The sequence below is a fragment of the Protomyctophum bolini genome (assembly GCF_963924005.1).
Source record: "Protomyctophum bolini genome assembly, chromosome: 5".
NCBI classification, from domain to species: domain Eukaryota; kingdom Metazoa; phylum Chordata; class Actinopteri; order Myctophiformes; family Myctophidae; genus Protomyctophum; species Protomyctophum bolini.
Genome location: NC_137866.1, coordinates 33,020,678 through 33,043,227, shown reverse-complemented (window position 1 = coordinate 33,043,227; position 22,550 = coordinate 33,020,678). Strand labels below are relative to the sequence as shown.

General features: G+C 41.9%; 2 protein-coding genes across 5 annotated transcripts in view; one reads left to right on the top strand and one right to left on the bottom strand.

Annotated features, from left to right (window-relative positions):
• Window positions 1-11,894, bottom strand: part of asxl1 (ASXL transcriptional regulator 1) — a 28,011-nt gene extending 16,117 nt beyond the window's left edge. For all 4 annotated transcript variants that reach the window (XM_080763733.1, XM_080763734.1, XM_080763735.1 and 1 more), the window contains exons 1-5: window positions 11,504-11,894; window positions 6,393-6,476; window positions 5,465-5,584; window positions 4,436-4,658; window positions 2,539-2,693 (exon numbers count right to left, since the gene is read on the bottom strand). In XM_080763733.1, coding sequence (XP_080619859.1) covers window positions 2,539-2,693; window positions 4,436-4,658; window positions 5,465-5,584; window positions 6,393-6,476; window positions 11,504-11,560 — 639 coding nt within the window. In that variant the 5' untranslated portion in view covers window positions 11,561-11,894. The remainder of the gene's footprint in view (window positions 1-2,538; window positions 2,694-4,435; window positions 4,659-5,464; window positions 5,585-6,392; window positions 6,477-11,503) is intronic.
• A 2,640-nt stretch (window positions 11,895-14,534) lies between these two features.
• LOC308315555 (zinc finger protein PLAGL2-like) lies at window positions 14,535-22,382 on the top strand. Its single transcript, XM_080763592.1, has 2 exons — window positions 14,535-14,673; window positions 17,380-22,382. The coding sequence occupies exon 2, from the start codon at window positions 17,902-17,904 to the stop codon at window positions 19,228-19,230; it is 1,329 nt and encodes a 442-aa protein (XP_080619718.1). The 5' UTR covers window positions 14,535-14,673; window positions 17,380-17,901; the 3' UTR covers window positions 19,231-22,382.
• Window positions 22,383-22,550: the final 168 nt, after the last annotated feature.

The following is a 22,550-nucleotide window of genomic DNA, read 5'->3' as shown; positions in this document are numbered from 1 at the left end:
CCCTTTTCAGATGTATACAAGACATCACATGGATTACTTTAGTTTATTTGATCATCTTCACAGTAACAATACTTAACAACTTATTTGTCAACACAAAGGTTACAATAACATAATGGACTTTCACGCTGCAACGCAAGATTTTGGCTAAAGTTCATATTTATGATATGAAAGGCATGCTCCCGTGGGCCGTGACGTAAACAATATGCACCGTTTGAAAGTGTTTTAAACTCTTTGGACTTCCGACCGCAGCATTAGGCGAGTGGTGTTCATCATCTCATGCTGTAGCCGCAGTGCCGCACACAGCTGTAGCTTTGATAAATTCCACAATGTGGGAGCATTTGAAGAGCAGGGACGTTGCATTATCCTCGTTATGACCGTTAGCTTTTATCTTGCTAACCTGATTAAAACAGAAGAGTAAATGTTGAGTACCAGATACAATAGGCGGGCAGTACACCGGAGCGCGAAGTAGTCAACTTGCCAGAATGTGAATGTGAATGTGTTTTGTTAAAAATGTTGATATGGGTCCCCAGCATTTAGAAACTGCCGGATGCTAACTTGCATATGTTGGGAGATTTTCATAATTGGCATAATAAGCTGGGTTAGAAATGTTGAGTATGGGTCCCCAGCATTTAGAAACTGCCGGATGCTAACTTGCATATGTTGGGCAATTTTCATAATTAGCATAATAAACTGGGGTACAATTAACAACCTATACAAGGCAAACATTTCAAAATTACATTATGCTTTAAGTAGCATGTGACGTGTCAAACTAGGGGTTTTTCATGATTCTGAATCCATTGCAAGCAATCTATTTCGCACGAAAAACACTCCTTGGGAAAGGTTTTGCCATAGGCAAAAATTTGCCTATGGAACAAATGGATCCAATTTGGTTCCATTTGTACACTCTCAGAGTTACAGATCTGTTATGGTCATTCAGGGTTAGCTCTATGCGTTTCTGGTAATATTATTGTCCGGTCATTTTGCATGTTCTTGGCAAAAATAGAATTTTGGCATTTGAGACTAGCTGCATTTTGGGTCCGGACTGATAGAACAGTCATTATAGTCATGAATCATGACTGTGATTGTGTTTTTGTCCGTGCATTCATGTCCGTCTGGCAGTGTAACAAAAGGGCATGAAAGCCCTTATTGCTACAGATTATTTCTTTTGTACAGAGGCTGTAGTTCACATACCCAGCATTTTCAATTACTTCAAGCCAGGCCCAGCTCTCTTTGCGCCACAGCATTGACTCTAGGCAAGTCAAACAGTGACTTCCTTCTCACAGTAGCTACCCATTTCTGAAATGGATGGGCAGATTGTCCCTAGCTCTCACTGTGCATAACTGTACTACACCAAACATCCAGATTATTTCTTTTCATAGGATGGCAGGGAAGAATTGAGCTCGGACGGCACACGGTTGGCTGGGAGAGGGGGAAGGGTTTTTGGTTGATGTGATAGCCTATTCCATCCACCACGACTTGCCTACTCGGATGGCATGCTCATCGATGCGCAAGGCCTAGTAGCTCGCTCGGGTGCGCCTAATCCCTCTTGCCAAGATGAGCTCTTCTTCCCTTGCCTAGGAAAGAAAATATCATGCAGCATGCATACCAGCTTCTTGCTGTATGCTCATGCTGCCATCAACTAGATCGGAGGCAGTTTCAAACCAGCATGCCATCTTTGGGACCCGACCCTAGGACTACAGTTATGCAGAGGCAGTTTTCCAGGGCAGCAGATTTTAAAACACTGCTTGCTCTGGGGAGCCTCTGGCCTAACATACCACATATAGGCTCTACTTAAGTCCGACACCGAGTCGAAGGTTCATTTCCTGAGCCTGAAGGCCTTTGCTGCGTTTCACTTCGTCTCTCTCTGTGTACAATTATTTATTTATTTTTAAGGTAGAAAAGCCCTAAAATAACCCGCATGACGACAATACCATTTTGCTAATTAAAAATGATGAGAATCTGACTGAAACTATACAACATGTTTCCCATATGCTAGGAGCGAAATTTCTTGGTTGTAACTTGTATACCAGGGCAGGAATTTCACGGCGGCCACGGCTCTCGTTGCTCCTCTGTTTGGCCGTGTGCCTTTCTGAAAAATAGATGCCCCAAGATGCCGAATATAAGACAACTCTGATAAGATGACCCCAATTTTTCAAGACTCATTTGTGGAAAAAGAACATTGAATGTCAATTAGTCTAGTCCCCGATTATAATATGACCCCGTATATTTCTATTGGAAAAAGATCACACCCGTGTGAAGTGAGGGGCGCTCTTATCATCTTATATCTTAGTAACCTCTATTAATCTAACTCATGTTTGATTAGGTAATGATGTAAAACAAATGGTGTCAAAACAAACATTACAATTTCCCTTTATTGTCAATGACGTTTTTAAAACAAACATTAACCCTGTATATAGGAGGGGCTAGCGCCCCTCAAAAATATATTATATATCTTATATTCAGCACAATAGGGTAAATATAATGTGTGCAAGGCCAGCAAGGTTAGCATCCTCAAGTGTTTCCGATGCGTTTCTGTACCTGTCTGGAGCGGCTGAGTCTGGTCTGGGCATGCTGGGTCTGCGTGTCACTGCGTCCCTGCTGTCCTGCTGCCCTGCTGAGGCGGGTCTGAGGCTGGCTGGGAGGCGGTGGCTCTGTGGAGCACGAGGCACTGGAGGAGCTCTCATCCACGGAGGCTAAACCACACAGTGACACTAGTTACATCCTCAGAATGCATGAATTCACTTTTGATCCCCCCCCCCCCCCGTCTCGTCTCGTCTTAACCACTCTATTCTTAGTCAAAAGAGACCTGAGTAAAAACTGTACTTGAAGTGCTTTTTCCCCCTTCTACACCAAATGTCATCGCCAAAAAACAGTTAATTTAAAACTACATGTCAATATAATGTTATTGCGCAACATTTCAACCGGAAGTACTGGGATGCTAAAATAAAATAAATATATAAAAAATGTATATATTTTTTAATCTGCTGTGGCGCTAGAGCGAGAGCTTCTAGTAACAAGCTGATGATTTACACCTATACCATGGCCATACATCAACATCACACATGTAAGGTTTAGCTAGAGCTTATATTATATGCATGCTAACGATGTCAATTATAAATTGGAATTATCATTCCATGCACGTTTGATGTTCCGCGGAGCAAAGCCATTTAGTACTTGTAACACACATTTCAGCATGTAAGACAGAGCACTGCATGCACACGAGCACACACACACACACACAATTAAAAATGAATGCACATAAACATCTCTGATCTAGGTCACAGCTGCCAGTGGCAGGTAGTACATCTGTAACCATGGCAACTAACAACTGTATCCAGGATCACAGAAAATGAGCAGAGTGGTATTATCAGTTTCGTCAGGCCCAAGAGACCTCCATTTATCCTCTTCAAGCCATTCTCCCTCCTCTCAGGGTTCTTCTCATAACACTGGTCTAATACTGCGAACACAGTCAATCCTCCTCTGTAAATGTCTTCATGGACTAAACTAAATAAAGGATATTTAAATCTTCACCAATACAACACCCCGAACACCCAGGGTTATTTAATCCATTAAATCATAGCGCCCAGCGATTTATAGCAGCGGAGCACATTTAGCGACGGACCGGATGCTATCCCGGATGTGGCTGAAGTAGCCAAACACACTCTCCATGCGATCGACAACAACGGGAGGTATGATTCATTCTAACGCGGCTAGTGACGGGACCACGATGGGCCGTCTAACACAATCTTTTCTTAGAATTGGACGGAATTATCTAGATCAAGAGTTATTCACGTTTTAAGATTTTTGATCTCGTCGGCTAAAATGGGGAACATTTTCGATGACGTCCCACCGGAAAATAACATAGAATGTTGCGGAACAGACGCTCCCAGCCTGTGGAGCGATGCGATCTCCGTCCCGAGCGCTGGGCGTTACTAATTGAAAGGGCAGAGAACTCCGTCCTGTGCGCTCAGGGTGTTAACCTGGCATCCCTGTTTTGGGCATGTCATTATAGACGAAAATAGGCGATTTAAAAGTGCAGTGTCACACATTGTGAGCCTGTAGATTGGCCGTTTTTGCTATTGATCATACGATGAAGTAGGTTAACCAGGGTGCAGTACTTAGTTACGACACCATTATTGGTCCGACAGACCGACAGTCATTAGACCAACAACATACCTCTATCCTAACCTAACCGCAAGCACAGGAGCAGTGCATGTTCGAGGAGTAGTCTGACCGCTGTCCCTGCATGTCGGACTAATGCTCTGTCGGAATTACATTCGGATCCTTTTAACCATGCCCAGAGTTCTATGATCGATTCCTATGACTTATATAAAGACGACACACCCCATCATGTGTGGATATTGATTACAACCTTGCAATACGAATATTGATGGCGACTTCGATTCTCTGATGAAACATTTTTTGTGAAGATTACCGTCGTTTTCTCCGCTGGCTGCAGCCGTGGTCTCGGTGGAGTCACAGCTCTCCTGCTCCGTGCCATCAGCGGGGGTGGCGGGCGCTGAGGCCGGACCTGCTGCACTGGTGGAGGAGGTGGTGTTGGCAGAGGAGGAGGTGGCTGTAGGAGTTGCGGCGGCACCGGCCCCGTCTGTTGGCGTTTCGGACTCCGTCGGGCTCTTGGTCCACTGCAGGGCGTTCTTCTGCAAAAGGACATGAGACAAACAATTTCTGGGTGTTTAAATTGGCTTTCTTTGAGTACTGAAGACATTTGGTGTTAAAAGAACTTCAAAACGTTCTTCACCGCCTCCATCTTGCTCAGGGAAAGATATACGTTTATATAGCTGCAGACCATCCGTGACGGAAATTGATCATCCAAATGTGGTTCCTAAATTGGTTCCTGGGTTGGTCAGATTACGTCCTTAACAATACGTCCTTCAATCTGAAGCCTGCCAGCCAACAGCCACATTTATTTGAAACTCGTATTAGTCTACAATAGGATGTTTATTAGGAACATTTTTAAACTAACAGGTGCTCGACGGAGATATAAACACGTGATGATAAAAAGGTGCTCACACGGATCAAACAGGATCAAGGCATTAAGAAAAAAGAAACGATCCGGACACTCAAGGTTAAAATGAGGAGGATAGCATTTGTTACTGCCAACATGTTTCGACCTAACCGGTCTTCATCAGGGCATTCTTGCCCTGATGAAGAAAATCAGCAAAGAAATCAGCAAAGCATTCACACACAGACAGAACCAGAAGCAATAAAGCAATAAAGCAGCACACAACAAAGGGAAGAAATAGCAATGCCCTGATGAAGACCATCAGCAAAGAAATCAGCAAAGCATTCACACACACACACAGAAGCAATAAAGAAGCACACCACAAAGGGAAAAAATAGCAACCAACCCAAATTAAGTAGCACCTAAGTGTATCCAATGTTTCTACAAAAGCCTCTGTGTTGAGTGTTGGATAATGGCAGCGTTATAAATGAGGCGTTATACCTTGAGAGTGAAGAGGCTCATGCGTCCAGGCAGCTTGAAGAATATGCTGTTCTTAACTCTGTCCCCCCGAACCTGAGAGTGAAGCATGGTGACCAGACAGGCTAGTGGAGCTGTGCCACTGGAGAGAGACAGAGACATGTGATCAAATATTCATGTATAATTATATAAACTGAACATATACAGTAATCTACCGATATGAGAGTGAAAATATGACTTTCAACTTACCTCCTGTTTTGACAAGAAGCACCAGTCAATCCGTTCAGGTTCAAACACATGCAGAAATTGGAAGAAAGGAGAAAATAAATCAATAAAATCACAGTGAGGCAGTCCGGGCCACTGTCGTGGTTGTCCGGGCACCCTAGGCTGCAATGCCAGCCTGGTAGCGTATCACGGGTTTGAATCCCAATCCCTGACGACCGTTGCTGCGTGTCACTCCCCATTTCCTGTCAGTCTACTGTCCTATCAATAAAGGCATCTAATCCCCCCCAAAATAAATCTTTAAAAAATGTATTTAAAAAAGGCTCATCTTAAATCCTCACATAGTGATAAAGATCAAAGATGACACCAACAGGCAATAATAAAATGAACAATTGGTACCATCTCTCCAGCCTTTTTTGGCATCGAAATTTTGGGGACATTCTATTGCTATTCCATATTCATTTCCACCATATCCAGAAACTTAATCAAGTTATCCTGCACTTAAAACACTGCAATATTGTAATGGTATACTTTTCATGCAGAGACTACATGGCGTGTAGCTGTGTGGTGGTGGCGAAAATAACCGATCTACAAGCTTACAACACGTGTTACGTTGTGAGCTTGCAGATTTGATTATTTTCAGTGCACAAAACTGCCGCACAACTACGTACAAAACAGGCTTAATTAAAGATCCTTTACTAGGGTGTGTAATGTATGTGTGTGTATCGAACCTCATTTCCTTGAGCCCCTTTGTCTGGATAACGTGGAGGATTTGTTTGGGAGTCATTGGAGCATCAGAAAAGTTCTCCAAAACCTGTAAAGGGTGTAAACTGTTTTAACACAGCACTGATATACACTTTCAACACACAATTCAAACATCTGTAGCGTAAGACACAATAGTTTATCTGAACCGCTTGTTGAATAAGTGTTTGTCTACTGAAACAAAAGTACAAGAGCAAAGACTGGAGTAATGTCAAAACACTGCCAGAAGAAACATGACACTAATCCTTAGTGTTGTTGAACTATCCCTTTAATAGTATTGTATGCATCAGTAATTTGTCCTAAGGGGGTTCTTATTAAGTATGCACACCAGCTAGGTTTGAACATGAACACATACTTGTTAAGGACAACTTTGTTTTTTTACCGACCAAGGTTCATTCATGTTTTAAGTTATTAGAGAAATTGAAATTGGCTGCTTTCTTTAACAGGGGGTTAAACGGGACATTCGAACGAGTGGCTAAGTAATATGTTTGATTTTTTACAAGATTTTACAACAATTTCTTTATTATTTACTATAGTCCTACTATACCCCAAGAAATTACATCTGGACACAAAAGATCACGGGATCTATTGAATGTGAAGGGCCAGGTGACAAACTGACATATTGAGCCTACGACACATAGTATGGTAGACCGCCGCCCCTAGTAGTCAGTTGTTTGTTCAGACACACAGAAAACAACTACTGTAATTTTCTGGGGTCTAGGAGGACTAAATAATAATAAAGAAATTGGCGTAAAATACATATTTAGCCACGTCCGAATGCCCCCATCCCTGTCAAAAATAGCTCAAATCGTTGAAATGAAGGGAACACTCATCTTTTACTTTCTCTAACAACAACCTAAAACATGAACCTTGCATGAAAAATATAACAAAGTTGTCTTTTAAGCTCATCTTAAAACCAGACAGGCATTTGTTGACATATACTAAGAATAGATGTCTGGAAGAAGCTGGAAGCAATCCATGGATTGGACCAGCACCACCTCCGGTCACAGGTTAGACCTGTTGGAAAGCTTTTACCTGAAAAGAAACTGCCTCAAGACCTGCTATTCGATGAAAGTTACGTGTTGACGACATGCTTCGACCTTATCAAGTATTCAGAGTGTGACCAACTGATGAATGATCACGGTAAAGGAAGTGATATTGCCTTTTCCAGATGTAGGCCTAGTATGTATTCTCCGTGGCCAGACTGCCTCTCGCAATTTTCAAATGCTTCCGGACATACAGTCTGGAGCACGAAGCTCTGCTCATGAGTAAAATATAAAGTGCATGTGAAGCCTCCTCCCCACTTCTGTGTCGCGCAAAATTGATATCCTAATATAAATAAAATTAATCTAAGCACATATAGCTTGCTGCTTAGCAGAAATGGAAATACAATTTAAAAAAGCAGCTCTACTAAAGATATTTTAAAATATATTTTCGTGAATGGAAATGGCAGCATGTAGTTTAGACCCAATAGCATTTGGAGATTGTGGAATAGTTGTCTGGCTACGTGAGACTACCTAGTATGCAAAGCATGCTACAGGACTGAATGGATATGGACAAAAGTGTGTATGGAGAGAAAGACCTTGAACAATGCAGCTACTCAGAACCAAATCCCAGATGGAGAGTGACCTTCCTAACGCAAGTGAATGTCACACTATCTCTGCACTGTCCAAATTTAAAAGCAGGTTGTGTGTGTGTGTGTGTGTGTGTGTGTGTGTGTGTTGGAGACATGGGCCCACCGGCCACCTAAACCAGGACGCAACGCAATTGTAGTAGTGTACTACCTAAAAACATCATTCTAAAGTAAGCCTCCCCCTCTTGTTAAATGTTAATATGAAAATGAAATCTATGGCTAGACAGGTGATTATGTTTCCGTTTCTGATATTGTAGGAGGTCTCTTTTCCTCTGCGGTGGCTCGCTGTCATGGGCAAATATGGAAGGAAACGGCACCGTGGGTTGGGAAACGGTGTTGTTTCAGCCCCAGCAGAATGGGATACACATGGAGGAAATGGGCCAGAAGGAACAGGGACAACAAGAAGACATGGCACTGGGCCACAGCACTCTCCTTGTGCCATGTTCTCGTTTAAGGTCTACGATTCTAAAACATATTGTAGAATCAAGGATGCCAAAGATATGTTCAATCTGTGGCGCTGGGAAATGCACACGCCAATTTTATGTGAATGTTACATTTATGGAGCATAACACAAACACAGTAGAATCTTTTCTGTTATTTTAAGTCACTCCAAGTGTACACATGTAAACAAGTAGACCCATACATTTGAACACCGACTCTGAGTTGTAAGATTGTACTGTGTAGTGTTTACTGCCCTAGATTACAAAACCATCTCCATACTAATAACCAGCCTATTCATATGCTTTGATCCTATAACTATTACTAGAGGGAAAATCTAACAATCCAGCCCAATGCATGTACTTCTTTTCCTTTTCCCAAGGGGTCAAATATGAATGTTAATGGCCTATTTTTGGGACAAGAAACAGAGAAATATAAAAAAAGATAAAAGATTAAAAAAAATATTCACAAAAAATATTCACAAATCAACAGCAGCACAACACTGAGCAGTGGCTCAGGGTTAGAGAGTGGCCGGATGGGAACCATGAAGTTCCCAGTTCAATCCCAGAGTTAATGTCGAGTGTCATTGAGCAAGAGTTTGAACCCTTAATTGCTCCCGATGTGCAGGTTGGTGCCTTGCATGGTTTCCTCCGCCAATGGTGTATGCATGCGTGTGTGAATGGGTGAATTGGAACTTTGGATAAAAGCGCTATATAAATGCACCATTTATCATTAAATCAAAAGCCAAATACCATTTCAAATCAGACTCCGGTAAAACATTTAGCCCAGAGTCAACCAGCAAGAACCTAGCAATGAACGATGTTCTTTATGATAAATGTGCAGTTGTGCACTCTCTGCAACATCTGGTCTAAAATACACCATAGTTCTTCCAAGCCAAGACATCTTATATAGACAGCAGTAGTACAAAAGTACTGCTGTCAAATACATTTGTCTGCTTTCCACATGTCAACAATGTTTTTTACACATCATTTGTTAAATTATTCCATTGTGACGAGGCAATTGCCTTCTCTAGTATATTTTCAAAAGAATCAAAAAGGACAATTGCTGGCTGTCACAAAAGTGTTAAGAATAGAATGTTTATTTTAGTCATCTCTGATGCAAGAGACACGATTTTCATGATATGCCATACCACATCTAAAAAATAAAAAAATAAAAAAAGCATTTGGTCCTTATTGAATTCTCCTGACGATACAATTATGTACTAACATTTTAGTCTAAACCTAGATGCTAAAGTGACCACACTGAGGTTTCTCAGTAGTGCTGCGTGTTTAGAATTGTGTCGGACTCTTATAAAGTCCCACATTCTCACCACAAGACTTTGCAGTGACATATGGGCCTGGTTTATAAATACATAGGGCTGTGCATTCCCAGCTAAGTTGAAAGCAGTGCAGCAGCAGGGCTTTGTGGCGTTGCAATGCATGGATGCTGTCTGGCACCGATGTGCAGGGGGGAAATGGGGGGGGTTGGCATATAAAGCCAGCCACACCCTTAACTGTAACCCTGTGCTTTATAATATTTTATTCTCACCCCCAGATTTAGCAAATGGGAGGTGTGGGTGTCCTCACTGCTTCTTGCAGGCTAAATATGTTTGAAAACATCACAAACAGTGAGGGAATGGGGACCTAATTTGAGTGAACAGCAAGGGATGGTATTTGTACTATTATATACATAGCTACCATGAGGGGGAAAACAGTCTCTGAATTTGGTAAAAGATAAACAAGACTAGAAGAAACTGAAGTCAGCAGTCAAGGCAATGACAGCAATATACAAAGGCTATATTGATGCATTTCTCTTCCTTAACTAGCCTATTTTGAAAACTGAAAGGTTCCAGTTAGCATACTGAATTACTGGTGACAATGTTTAAACTGAGAATTTTAACACATTTTAAACCCATGGTTTGCCTAGACTTCAGCTTCCCTTGCATTTCAAACATCAAGGCCATAGTTTTTTTTTTTATCCTCTCGACTAGTATACATAGGTGCTAGTATTATGGAAACATAATGTATTTTCTCCCATTTGTTATACTCGCCCTCCCAGCCCTTGAGTGAGATTATTGCAATCATAATGTTGCCCTGACTGTTGACTATATTCTTTGTAATCCCAGGGTATTGAGTTCGTGTTTGGAAGGGGGAAAGGTTGCTACTTTAGATACTTATCGTACTTACTACGTTTGGCTCAGGCATAGCAACACAATCTTATTTTCTGACCAGTTATGCTAGCAATAGCCGAGCCGTGCTAACTGTTATACAATAATGTGTACATTGTGTTGCATTACATCTGGTTGTGTATTCATTTCGCCCAATGAGCCCACTTTGGTTCTAAATGCATTCTTGAACGGGAGGGTCTTTTGTTTAGTTCATGTGTAAAAATGCTAGTTTACGTTAGCTTAGCTTTCTAGCAAACAAAGGGGTCAAAACAGAGATCTGTGAGCTTTGATGTTAGCCGTTAGTAGCTAGCATGTCAACATTACATTTAGCGGTTAGCAGCCACACTGATGCAATAAATAATATAACAATACTACACTGAAAATGTGACAAATTGTCTTTGATCTAAGTTAGATTTATTACAAAGTGTTCACACATGCTAAACGGCGTTATGTTTTATTTGGTCTGCTGTCGCTTTTGCCATAAAGAGCAGATCCACAAGCTGAAAACGCGTCGCACAGCAACGCGTTTTCAGCTTAGAGATCTGCTCATTTTGACTGTAGCGACACCCCGAGGTCCGCCGCGCGACCATTTCGCCCACCAACGAAGCCAAAACGACACATTTTCAACTAAACAAAGTGTCGACGTGAGATTCACCGACACTACTGTCTTAAAATGTTGTTCATCTTTATATATATTTATTTCGGTAGCCGTAGAAAGGGCGTCGCGCGAGGAAGGAAGTCTTTACATTAAACCAATACAGAAGGGTATTTAAAAAAATTGACAAAGCACGTTCAACAAAATAAAAGTTATTGGGTTTTGTTTTGTAATCATTTCATTTACCATGCGAGCTGCCTCGGCCCACGTGCGCTCCTTCTTTCTCTTTTGTTTGTCCTTCATTTCCTCCGGTGGTGTGTGTGTGTTGTGTCTCTGTGTTTTTCTGTCACACTGCGTCCCCGTTCCTTCGTTCGTACAAGGCTTGCTGCTCTGCTCCGGCCGTTAGCGTTGTGTTAGCAAGACTGGCTAACTACTAGCTGAACACAGCAGGTCCGTTCTTAGGTCGTCTCGATTCGTCCTCCTGGGTGTTAGTGATTGCTGTAATTAGCTCGGCGAGGCTAATTCATGGTATGCGGTTTGTATTTTGGGTGAATGCTACGGCGAACGCAGGAGCATGAAGCTAGCTAGCTAACCTACCTAGCCTATAAACACGGCACGGGGCGCAGTGACAAGCCTCTGTGTTCTGGGGATACTTGATACTAGCCTACGCTGCCTGGATTCTGGAACTGTCAAAGTTAGCTGCGAATAACTAATAAGTAGCGTTTCCGCTCGTGGACTTCAAAATAAGATCCACGCTGCGAAATGCCATGGCTGACACTGTACCGCGACAACAGTGGCGCAACCGATTGATTGATTGATTGATTGAAATATGTGTAAACATATTTGCAGATGTAAATATGTAAACAGTTTGCAGAATTACAGTACATTTCAAGTACAACTCAATATAAAAACTGTTAAACTGTGAGTGGACGACACCATAAACTAAAGCATTACACTTTTTTACAATAGGGCCCACCATTTTCATTTGTCAAAACATTTAGAGACTGAATATTAGCCCAAAACAGGAAATCATCATAGAGGAGGTAAGGGAAAAAAAACCATATAGGCCTATAGTGAGGGGGGAAAGGGGTGGGTGGGGGATTCAGATTTTACGGGGCCAGTTTCTAATTGCAGCCGTCTGTAGGTGCCCTTTGAGAGCGGTTTTGAAGGAGTCAAGGGATTCACATGTCTTAATGGCTGTTGGTAGGGCGTTCCACATTTTGGTGGCATATATACCGTAAGAGCAAAATTAATGTAGTCCCTTGTTTGTGCCGAATCTGGGTTGCACATGGTTTGTTGAACTCCCTCTGGTGTTGTGGGTGTGGTCTTACATTACTTTAGTTACATGGGTATCTTGTAGCAAATCTTGTGGACCAGACTCATTGCAAGATGCTGTACTCTGACGTCAACCCTAAGCCATTCCAGCCTGTCAAAGTGGGTGGGAGTGAGGTGGGTTCGGGGAGTGAGGCCAGGTGGTAGCCTGACCAGTTTGTTTTGGGGGCTTTAGAGGTGCTGTGGTACCAAGAGGTGCATGCATAGGCACTCCGTACCACAACAAGCCACACACTTTGTGTTGTTTTCAGATCATAGAAGTTGTCTTCTTCAGCAATGGTTCAGAGAACTTCAGAGTCAGACCATTCCATTTCTGCGTGTTTTTTCTCTTGGGTGGGGCTCACATACCGTAGGCTAATTCACTGTTTGATGATAGAAGACATATTATTCAAGAATGTTAGTATAGTAACACACACACACACACACACACACAATTATATATTTAATATTCCACGTTTTCTACCCCTTATCTAATATTGCGTTTATTTTGGAGGCAAATAGTGTAACGTCCGGTCGTGCTGTCGTCAGCTGTGGTTGTCATGACGCTGCTGGCTGTGTGTGGCACTGCTGCGGGAAAACCCTCTTTGGAATGCGAGGCGGAGGGAACACAACAACGAGGTCAAGGGTCACACACACTGCAGGAATGCAACAGAGAAAAAAACAACTTGCACCACCCCCACACACGCACACACGCACGCACACAGTTGCCTCGACGCCACGCAGAGAAATGCAGGGAAGAATTGCTAATAAGTCAATACTGTCCAACATTTGTTGCAGGTTTAGTGAATAGCCTAACAAATAAAGAGCACAACTTGCGGTTTTGTGTCTAGGCTACTACAGGTTTCAGGATTCAGCATTTAATGTCTTATTTGATCAGAAATGCACTGTATATAGCCTACTGATGTACAATAACCTATTTTACACAGATTATTCATAAAGGCCAAATGTTATGTAAGATTGATATAATTGATAAAGAAATAGCTTAATTTTTTTAGTTTGAATTATTATAATAACATGCAATTATTACAACACCAAAACAAATATATCCTTTAATAGTGTACTGTAAATGTAGGCTATTCATTTTTGTAGGCTACAGTTAAATTAATGTTCTAATCAAATGTTAGAACAATTTGTTGGCTTGCTGCTGCTATGCATCAAATGAATTAATGAAGTTTAGGTGGCATTTATTTTATTTATTTATTTACAATAAAAGTTACATTAATATTCCCATTCCCAATCATAACTGTCTGGTGACTGGGGTTCCTCCCGGCCCTTATGTCAACTGTGTCCAGCTCTTTAGTAAAAAAGAATAGTTCAGGTCGGGATACAAATTCCATCCAATCATGAGTGACAACTAGTAGGCCTACACGAATCACACGATACAGGATAAACAACTGCAATTGGAATTGATGTAACATGCAAATGCAAATGTAGCAGGCAAATTTTAAATTGGAACCCTATAAAATTGAAGTTGAAAAATTCGTTCTCTTTCCTATTTGGATGAAATTGGTGACCCACCTGAAAATGTATTTTCATAGGCTACTGAGTACTGAACAAACACTGTAGCAATAGTTAGCCTACTATCAGACTATATAGGTAGATATTTAACAAAAAAACAAACAAAAAAGGTTTTGTTAAAAAAAAACATTTAAAGTCAAGTTCAAGTTTATAATAGGCCTACATACAAAACACTGAAAACAGCAGCCATTATTAATGTTATTCAGGTTAAACTTTTTTGGTATATCTTTTTGCTAATTAGTTTTTTCACTCATAGATTGAAACTTAATGTAAGGTAGATCATTTGCCTGAGATTCATATAAAAAGTGGGGGTTCCTGAAATAAAACAGAGGTCTGATCCAGTCCACCAGTAGCCTTTGCCTTCTGTAACATGCCTTCTGTGCAAAAGTTTGTCAAAAGTGCTGTGCGTGACGTCACACTCCCACAATGCATGCGCTCTACAACTCCAACGCCGCGCCGAAGAGTCCAGGCCCAGAATGTAATAAAATGTATAAAAAATTAGAAAAAATATTGAGGTGAATATCAAAGGGAAAATAATCAGTACAAACACCGTAGACTGCCTCGAGGTAAGTTTTTAACCACGTTTTGGAATGTAATGCACTAACAATACTGCTTAAACTTGATCCAGAAAATGACCCGTGCCGACTTGTGTAAACTCGGTGACATAAACTTGCTGAATCGTTTTTATCTTTTGTGCATTCGTAACCAGAACCGATCTGGATACTTTGTAAACATAATTTGAGAACTGGCTTCATCGTCGTCGGATTTGTAATAGGAAAAGTACATTTGAGTCGTTCACTCTTGAATGTATCTTTTACCTCGTGAATGCAGGCTAGCTTACATCACTTTAGCCGGCGATAATCAGGTGGAATAGACTAGACCACGTTCAGTGTTCACACACTCTACAAGTGTCCATATTAGCCTACCTTCTTCTATGGGTTTTATTATCGCTTCATTCAAATAGAAGAACGCGATGAAATTACGACCAGACGGTAATTAGCATGTTATTACAGCTTTGCATTTTATTATGTTTTTTTTAAACCGTGCTGTCTCATCTGATCCCACAGTGATTTTTATATATTTCGGAATTAATAAATTGACAAAACGACGTAAGTTTGCATGTTTAAGTTGCTTATAGCACCTTAAATAAAAAATAATAGTTAAAAGAATCGAGAGCATCATGCTTCATATTTGAGCTAAGATGCTGCAACCCACAAGATGGCAGTGATAGCATTTCGTCATTAAGTCATAGAGCATGGAATGATTCAGAGGAAGATGTATTATTGTATATTAGTCTAATAATACATATCGTTAATGTATTATGGTAGAATTAGTGATGAAATTGGGGGGCGACAGTCGCCAGAATGCAGCATTTATGGAGAAGAAATAGGCTAACTCAATATCTTATAGCTATGAGACCAGTAAAGTTATATCCTTAAATCTCCCTTATTATCTTTTTGTGCTTTCAAGTAGGCTACCTTGCATTAGCCCATAGTAGCCTAAATATAATACACCCTGCAGGAAATAATCTAGTTTGTATTCAATAGCTTGATTTAACATGTTTAACTGTCAGTGGGGTGTTGAAATACAGTCACATTTGAATTGTAAGGAACACTTAACCTACTTAAATCTTAAAATTATTGTATTCATTATGTAGAGAATTCCATTACAGCTATTCAATTTCCCACTTATAGGCCTAGTTTTGTTGCTGGATTCCCTGCAACACACAAGGAAATGCAAGTTCATCAATTATAGCTGTCCTTCACACGGCCCTGAGCGTGCTCAGTCATTATTCATGTTACTTGGTTTCTGTGAAAACTTTCGACATCTAGCTACCTAAATGTACTTATCTGCTTGCTACTTATATTTGATATCCATTTTTGCAACATGTAATACAGTACAATTTAATCAAGTTTCTATTTGTTTGATGATCTTCTTTTTTCACAATCTCCTATTGTTTATACACCAACAGAATCGTGTTAACATTATTTTGAACCAATTAACCAGTCCAGTTTAGAGTAAGAAAATGTATTAATGTAAAATAATGTTATCTTATGCAGATTGTAATTCAGTTAATTAACCACCCAATTATTTAGTCTTGTGTTAAGTTAAATATGTGAGTATGTACAGTATGTAAATGAAAATAAAATACACATACTCCACAGCTTCCAATCCTTGGCTCATCATATGTCATAACAATGTAAACGTTTGAAATATTGGTAGGTACTGTATAAATAACCTATATGTGCCAAATGTATCCATACCATAATAGAATTGGACTCTGACGATACCGGTACATCAACTTTATAACATAATTACTCAAACTCAATATTTGTGAAGCAATTTCTATTCAAAGTCCTGAGCAACTAATTGTGTCTTTTCTGGGTAAAACAGCTTGGAATAGTCAGTTTATTTAAAGCCATTATCTATAAGTCCTGTTGTCATATGTTATACAATAACATAGAAGTTCAAACAGAAGGTAGACAGTTCTTGTACGCTTCACCAACAGACAATAACTCTGTCACGGCTCACGCTACTAAGACGCACAGCTCCCCAACATGACTTGAAAGCAGAGTTCTGTTTCAAATTAACATACATGATGCAAGACCGAAAAGAGTGGTGGCGTTTTGGACATCCGGATTGGGTCTCTTGTGAAAAGATCTCTTATGTCTCTCACGGGTGATACAGATACAGATTCAATGTATAAGCGCACGACCGCACATACATTGTAGTAAAACTGCAAGAATACTACTAGCAAACATGCACTGTTGTTTTAACCCATTTTGACCCGGGACCGAACAGAATCAAAGATTTGAGTTAAAAACTTTGGCTCTGAAAGAATATATATTCAAAGATTTGCGGCACATTTTCACGATAAAAATAAAAAAGCAGATCTACAAGCTCGTAGATCGGTGCGGCTCAAAATGGGTTAAAACCTGGCAGACTTGGAAGTCCAGGTAGTTCCAGCATGTTCCTCTGCATCCGTTACATCCTTCTGGCGAAACGTCTCCCCGTCAGGTGAAAAGAAGCAGTTTGACTATCGGAGGAGACACGTGCTTGTGCAGTGTGTACAGTCCTTCCCAACTGTAGGATGACTACGAGTGTTTGCAGGGGGAAATATGGGAATTGGCATGACAACTAAATTGGGAGAAAAAAGGAAGGAAAAAAAGCTTGGGGATAAAAGGAATTTTAAAATAAAAGCATTTTTTTTGTAGATGTTTCTTAATGATAATGAAACAAAAAATACATTTTGTTCTTTATTGTGTTTACAGGACTGTAAAAATGCAAGAGAGCCTCTGCAATTTAGCTGCTGCTGCAATTCTGGAGTTTTTGGCTGGCTGAACGCTGCAATAAACTTCTGGGCCCAAACAAGAGCTCTTTTCAGGAAACACACACACACACACACACACACACACACACACACACACACACACACACACACACACACACACACACACACACAGAAACAGTCAGAGCTGCTGAGTGTGTCTGACTCCTCATCACCCTAGCCCTTTTGGGGTTGCTATGGCAGCTGTTGCCACAGAAACCAAGCGTCGGACACAAGCTCGCCCTACCAAGGAAGGACAGACCGCCAGTCATCACCGTAAGAGACCATCGGACACCCAACAAACAGCACTTAACATTCATCACACCACTCTGAATGAACAAGGCAACCAGAGGTCTTCAGTCTGATGCTCAGCTCCTTGGAATAACCCCATGAGTCTTGTCTGTGTCTGGTCAGGCTCCGGGCCAGAGTCCCTGTGCATAAGAACAGCTGTCCCATCTGCTAGAAGATGTTCCAACAGCAGGACCATCTGAAGAGCCAGCTGCAGGAGAGCCAGCAGGCCAGCAGGCAGCTCTTCCAGTGTCAGGAGTGCGGAAAGCAGTACAGCACCCAGCTGGGCTACAGGCGGCACCTGGTGGCGGCACACAGCCCCGCGCCCGGCCTGCCGTGCCCGGAGGGAGCCGCCTCTCTGCTGGAGCACCTGGGCAGCCACAACGACAGGCCCCCACCGTCGGAGGGCAACAACGCAAGCGCCGGCGCGCCAGTGCGGGAGAGGAAGTACTCGTGCGAGCGCTGCGACCGCCGCTTCTACACCCGCAAGGACGTGCGCCGCCACGCCGTGGTGCACACGGGCCGCCGGGACTTCCTGTGCCCTCGCTGCGCGCAACGCTTTGGCCGCAGAGACCACCTGACGCGCCACCTGAAGAAGAGCCACGCCCAGGAGACGGGTCTGACGGCCGCTGGCACCGGCACGCCGGCGGCCACCCCTGCCCCGGCGACCCCGTGTACCGTGAAGGAGGAGCCGAGTCCCGTGACCTGCGACCTGGGCTCGGCCTCCAAGGAGCCCCCCGAGGCCTTCTCCATGGACATGTACAACTCCTACCCCACCATGGCCAACCCCATCCCCGGAATCGGCCACCACCACGGCCTCATGCAGGGCTCCCTGTCCACGACCATGGGCGTGGCTCGTCACATGCCGCCCCCCTCCTCCCACCCCCACCACCACCACCTGCAGTCGTCAGTGGTGGCGGCGCAGCAGCAGCAGCAACAGCAGCCGGCGTACGGCAACATGCCCAGGTACCAACACGGATCTACCTCATACCCCCGTGCCGACGTGGAGAGCTTCCTCCTGGACCTGCAGAGCGGCCTTCCCCCCCACCTGAGCACCGCCGCCTCCTGCACCTCCTCCGCTGCCTCCCCTCCCCAGAGGGAGGCTCTGCCGGAGACGCCCGGAGTGCCGGGGGCCGGGGACCCCCACCTGCTGTCCAGGAGCCCCGCCCTCTCCTCCGCCGAGCTCTCCTGCGCTGCTAACATGGACCTGGGCCCGCTGCTGGGCTTCCTGCCCTTTGGCCTGCCGCCCTACAGTGCCCACATGGGGATGGGCGGGCTGGTGATGGGCTATCCGTCTACCTCCAACTCGGCCACTTCCTCCCCATCCTCTTCCGCTGGCCTGTCCTCCCAGGCCCCGGGGCCCTTCACCCTCCTTCAGCCTCCCCAGGCTCACGTACCCCAGGGCCCCGGAGCCCACAACCACAACCAGCTACCTCAGGGGTACAGCAGTCCTACAATGAGCACTTCCAGCTCCCTACCTCGCTACTACCAGGCCTTTCAACAGTGAAGCAGCTCTGCTCCCCTGTCCTCAGGGGACACCGCAAAAGTTGTCACCATGGAAACTTAAACTGGCATGGGTAGAGCAGCTCTGGTAATGGACAAATGCTGGCCTCCCATGTGCTCGCGCATTGGTTTGTTTTTTTGAAAAGGGTAAAAATGGGAATGATATCTCCGCATGAGCCTCCTGGTTTAAAAGAAGAAGAAAAAAGAAACAACAAAAAGAAATGTGCTAATTTAGCTAATTATGCTAATCTTGGATATCTTTTGTTGAACACAACAAATCACCTCATCAGTATTACCTCATAGTTTTTTTTTGTTTTTAAGGAAGCTTGAAAGAGGGAAGAAATTTTAGATGATCTCAATGCAACCAAAATTGAGTACTTCTTTCGGATAAAAACCTGTTACAAACAGTGGTTGCACTTAATAAAAAGAGAGTGGACACAGGTGCAGCACAAACCCAGTGAATTTTACGGTTTGAGGATAGTTCTTTATGGGAAAACCTACATTATTCAAAACAATCATTTTTCAATTTTCATTTTCATTTTTCAATGAGTAAGAGGATGCTTTCATACTGCAGCAGATGGTATAGAAATTCACTGATAATTTGGCATTTCGAAGTTGGATCTCAGGTAATTGAAATGCTTTAGAGATGAGCAGGGCTACAAATTTGAATCCGTAATTAAATCCATGGAATAATCCGTAGCAATTTTGCCTTTAAAATGCAAAGAATGCTTTAAAATGCCTTATTCTAATTTACTGGCAGTAATTGCTGTAAATGTAATCCCAAGACCTACAACTGCCAGTAACTACCCCAGGTTACATAAGTGATTGATTTTCCAATTGCCCCAGCAGATGGATAGATGAACCAATTATCTAAAGTATATATGAGCCAGTTATGAATCAATTGTCTACGACCTTCACCGCTTCAGGTGATGAGAAATGGATTATAATTAATAATCTCAATAATATCACAGTGAAATGCCTTCAAATAGCAATTCAAGCTATTTTTTGCTTGTTACTTTCGCTATCTGATTGCTGTTTGAGTAATGTTAATTGTAAAACGTATTTACATATTTTAATTAAGCACAGTAATGTTATTGTAAACCATGTAATCCATCACTTCCCAACCATGCTAACCATTCAGCTGAGCAAGTGATGGATCTCACATGTAATGCCCAATAGTTTGACCTGTATTGCTGCTAAAAAGCATTGGAGATTCAAGTTTGAACAGTGTCACTGGACACTGAGCAAGCTTTGAGCTCTACAACCATTTCACTGTTACGTTTAACATCCATTCCCGCAAGTTTTAGGCTCTTGTTTGATTTTATAGTTTCTAATATAATGTTGACCGAGCACTGTGCCTTCTCTTTTTGACTTTGCCTTTGGCATTTTTCACCATTCTTTTTGGCAAAAGACGAGACGAGGCAAAGTCAAAAGTAGGAAGCGTTTTAGGGAATGTCTGATGAGATTCAAGCCAGATGTGCTTGTGTCACTCACTGCAACATAGGATGAATAAAGTTACTCAACAGTGTACCAAATGTGCTCCCCAGACTTCTGGGATCACATCTCTCCATTTAGCAAAAAACATTTTGCCTGGCACCTGCTTCCACAAACAGGTCGCCCCTTCAACTCGACTCACATAGTGGCATATCATATTTTATATAACCACAATGAAATGTGACTATCTCTTTGACTGTTGAAGTTATCTTGGAGAGAAGATTTAGAGGGATTGTTACTGAAAGGGTTGGTTTCACTCTTCTGCCTTAACGTTTGCTGTATTACAAAGGACTTTACCTCACTAGCATTGTTCCAATCCTTGATGTGTTGCACCATTGTCTTAAAATGCTACTGTTGTGCCTCTCTAAGAGTGTCTAATCTCGACTGGGTTTAAGCACTTATGACATTATTGAAAAAAGAAAAAAGGATGACTCTGATCTCTTGAAATGTTATGTACCTCAACAAACATGCAGAACTGTTATATTTTATGTGTATTTGCTTCTAGTTATTTTTGGTTATTTGTGCCATTAGATTGAAACTATAATGGTAGGTTTTATGAATCTAAACTCTATTTTTATCTAGTGACAGACAGCGACATAATTCATTCAAACTTTGCTACCTCTCATAATTTTTCTCCTGCAAAACAAAATCATCATTGTTTTAACATGTAAGTTGAGTGGTTTAGACTTGGATGCGATACTGTGTTGAGTTTTCAACTATGGTGTATACATTATAGCCGTGTATCTTTGACACATCTAGTTTACCCATGCCTTTGATGATGATTTTTTTCTACTTGTTGACTACCTCAGAGAAGAGCGACAGGTTACTCTCCACTTGACTACAGAGAACATGTCTATAGTTCTATTTTTGTCAGTGAACAAACGCACACTTTGTAGCTTCATAGTTTTATATTGAGGTTAGCTTAGAGCAAAATGATTTCTAGCACAAGAAGTAACATACTGTGTTCCCTGGGGAACCATTGTTTTTGCGTTTGTTGTAATCTCATTGTTTTACTTTGTTTTGTTCAATCTGGAATGTTTCATAAATTTAAATCTGGATATGGAATCTGAAGTAAGCATGTTAAGCTTTAAATGTACTCACACGACAGTGTCACTTTTTGTAAGCAACACCATTTCTTCCCAATTCGTGATTTTAGTGATGGGCGAAATATAGTGTGTACAAAAATAATTGTACAGTCAGCATTAATTTATCGCTTCTGATAAGCCAAACCGGATTAAAGAAAGCTGGGTTTAAACTCATAAACAGCTCTTATATCAATACAATTCTACAGAAAAAAAGGCTGCCTCTAATACACAACAGAGACATTGCTGGGTGCATCAATCCCTGATAACCGATTAATATTAAAGCTGAACATTGGCTGTCTGATAAACAACAAGGTTGTAATACCAGCCATGGATTCCAGATTGAACACATCGTAAAACATTATCAAGGCAGCGCAGATAGGATGCCAGGCTAATTAATGTACCCACCATCTTACCGAATGATAATTTGTTACAATTGGTTGCATCACCTGCATTCAAGTTGGCTCTGAGAACCACTAAAATGCAGGTATGACCACTTTTAACTTTGTTCGATTAGAGCAATTTTGCTTTAGGTGTTTGTATTATCACCCAATAGACTAGAGAAAGATGAAAAGAAAGAATAAACAGCTCTTATATTTTCTAATTGTCAGAAAATAAAGCAATAAATCATTCTTTAGATTTCTATTTGTGTTTGTGTTTTTGTTACAGTGCTATTTAAATCTTCCACTAAGTCGAAGCAATGGAGAATGTTTTTTGATCGATTGAATACTTTATACAAAAGGATGCT

Excerpts from the sequence above, each read along its gene's own strand:
- LOC308315555 (XM_080763592.1), top strand. The coding sequence starts at position 17,902 with ATGTTCCAACAGCAGGACCATCTGAAGAGCCAGCTGCAGGAGAGCCAG.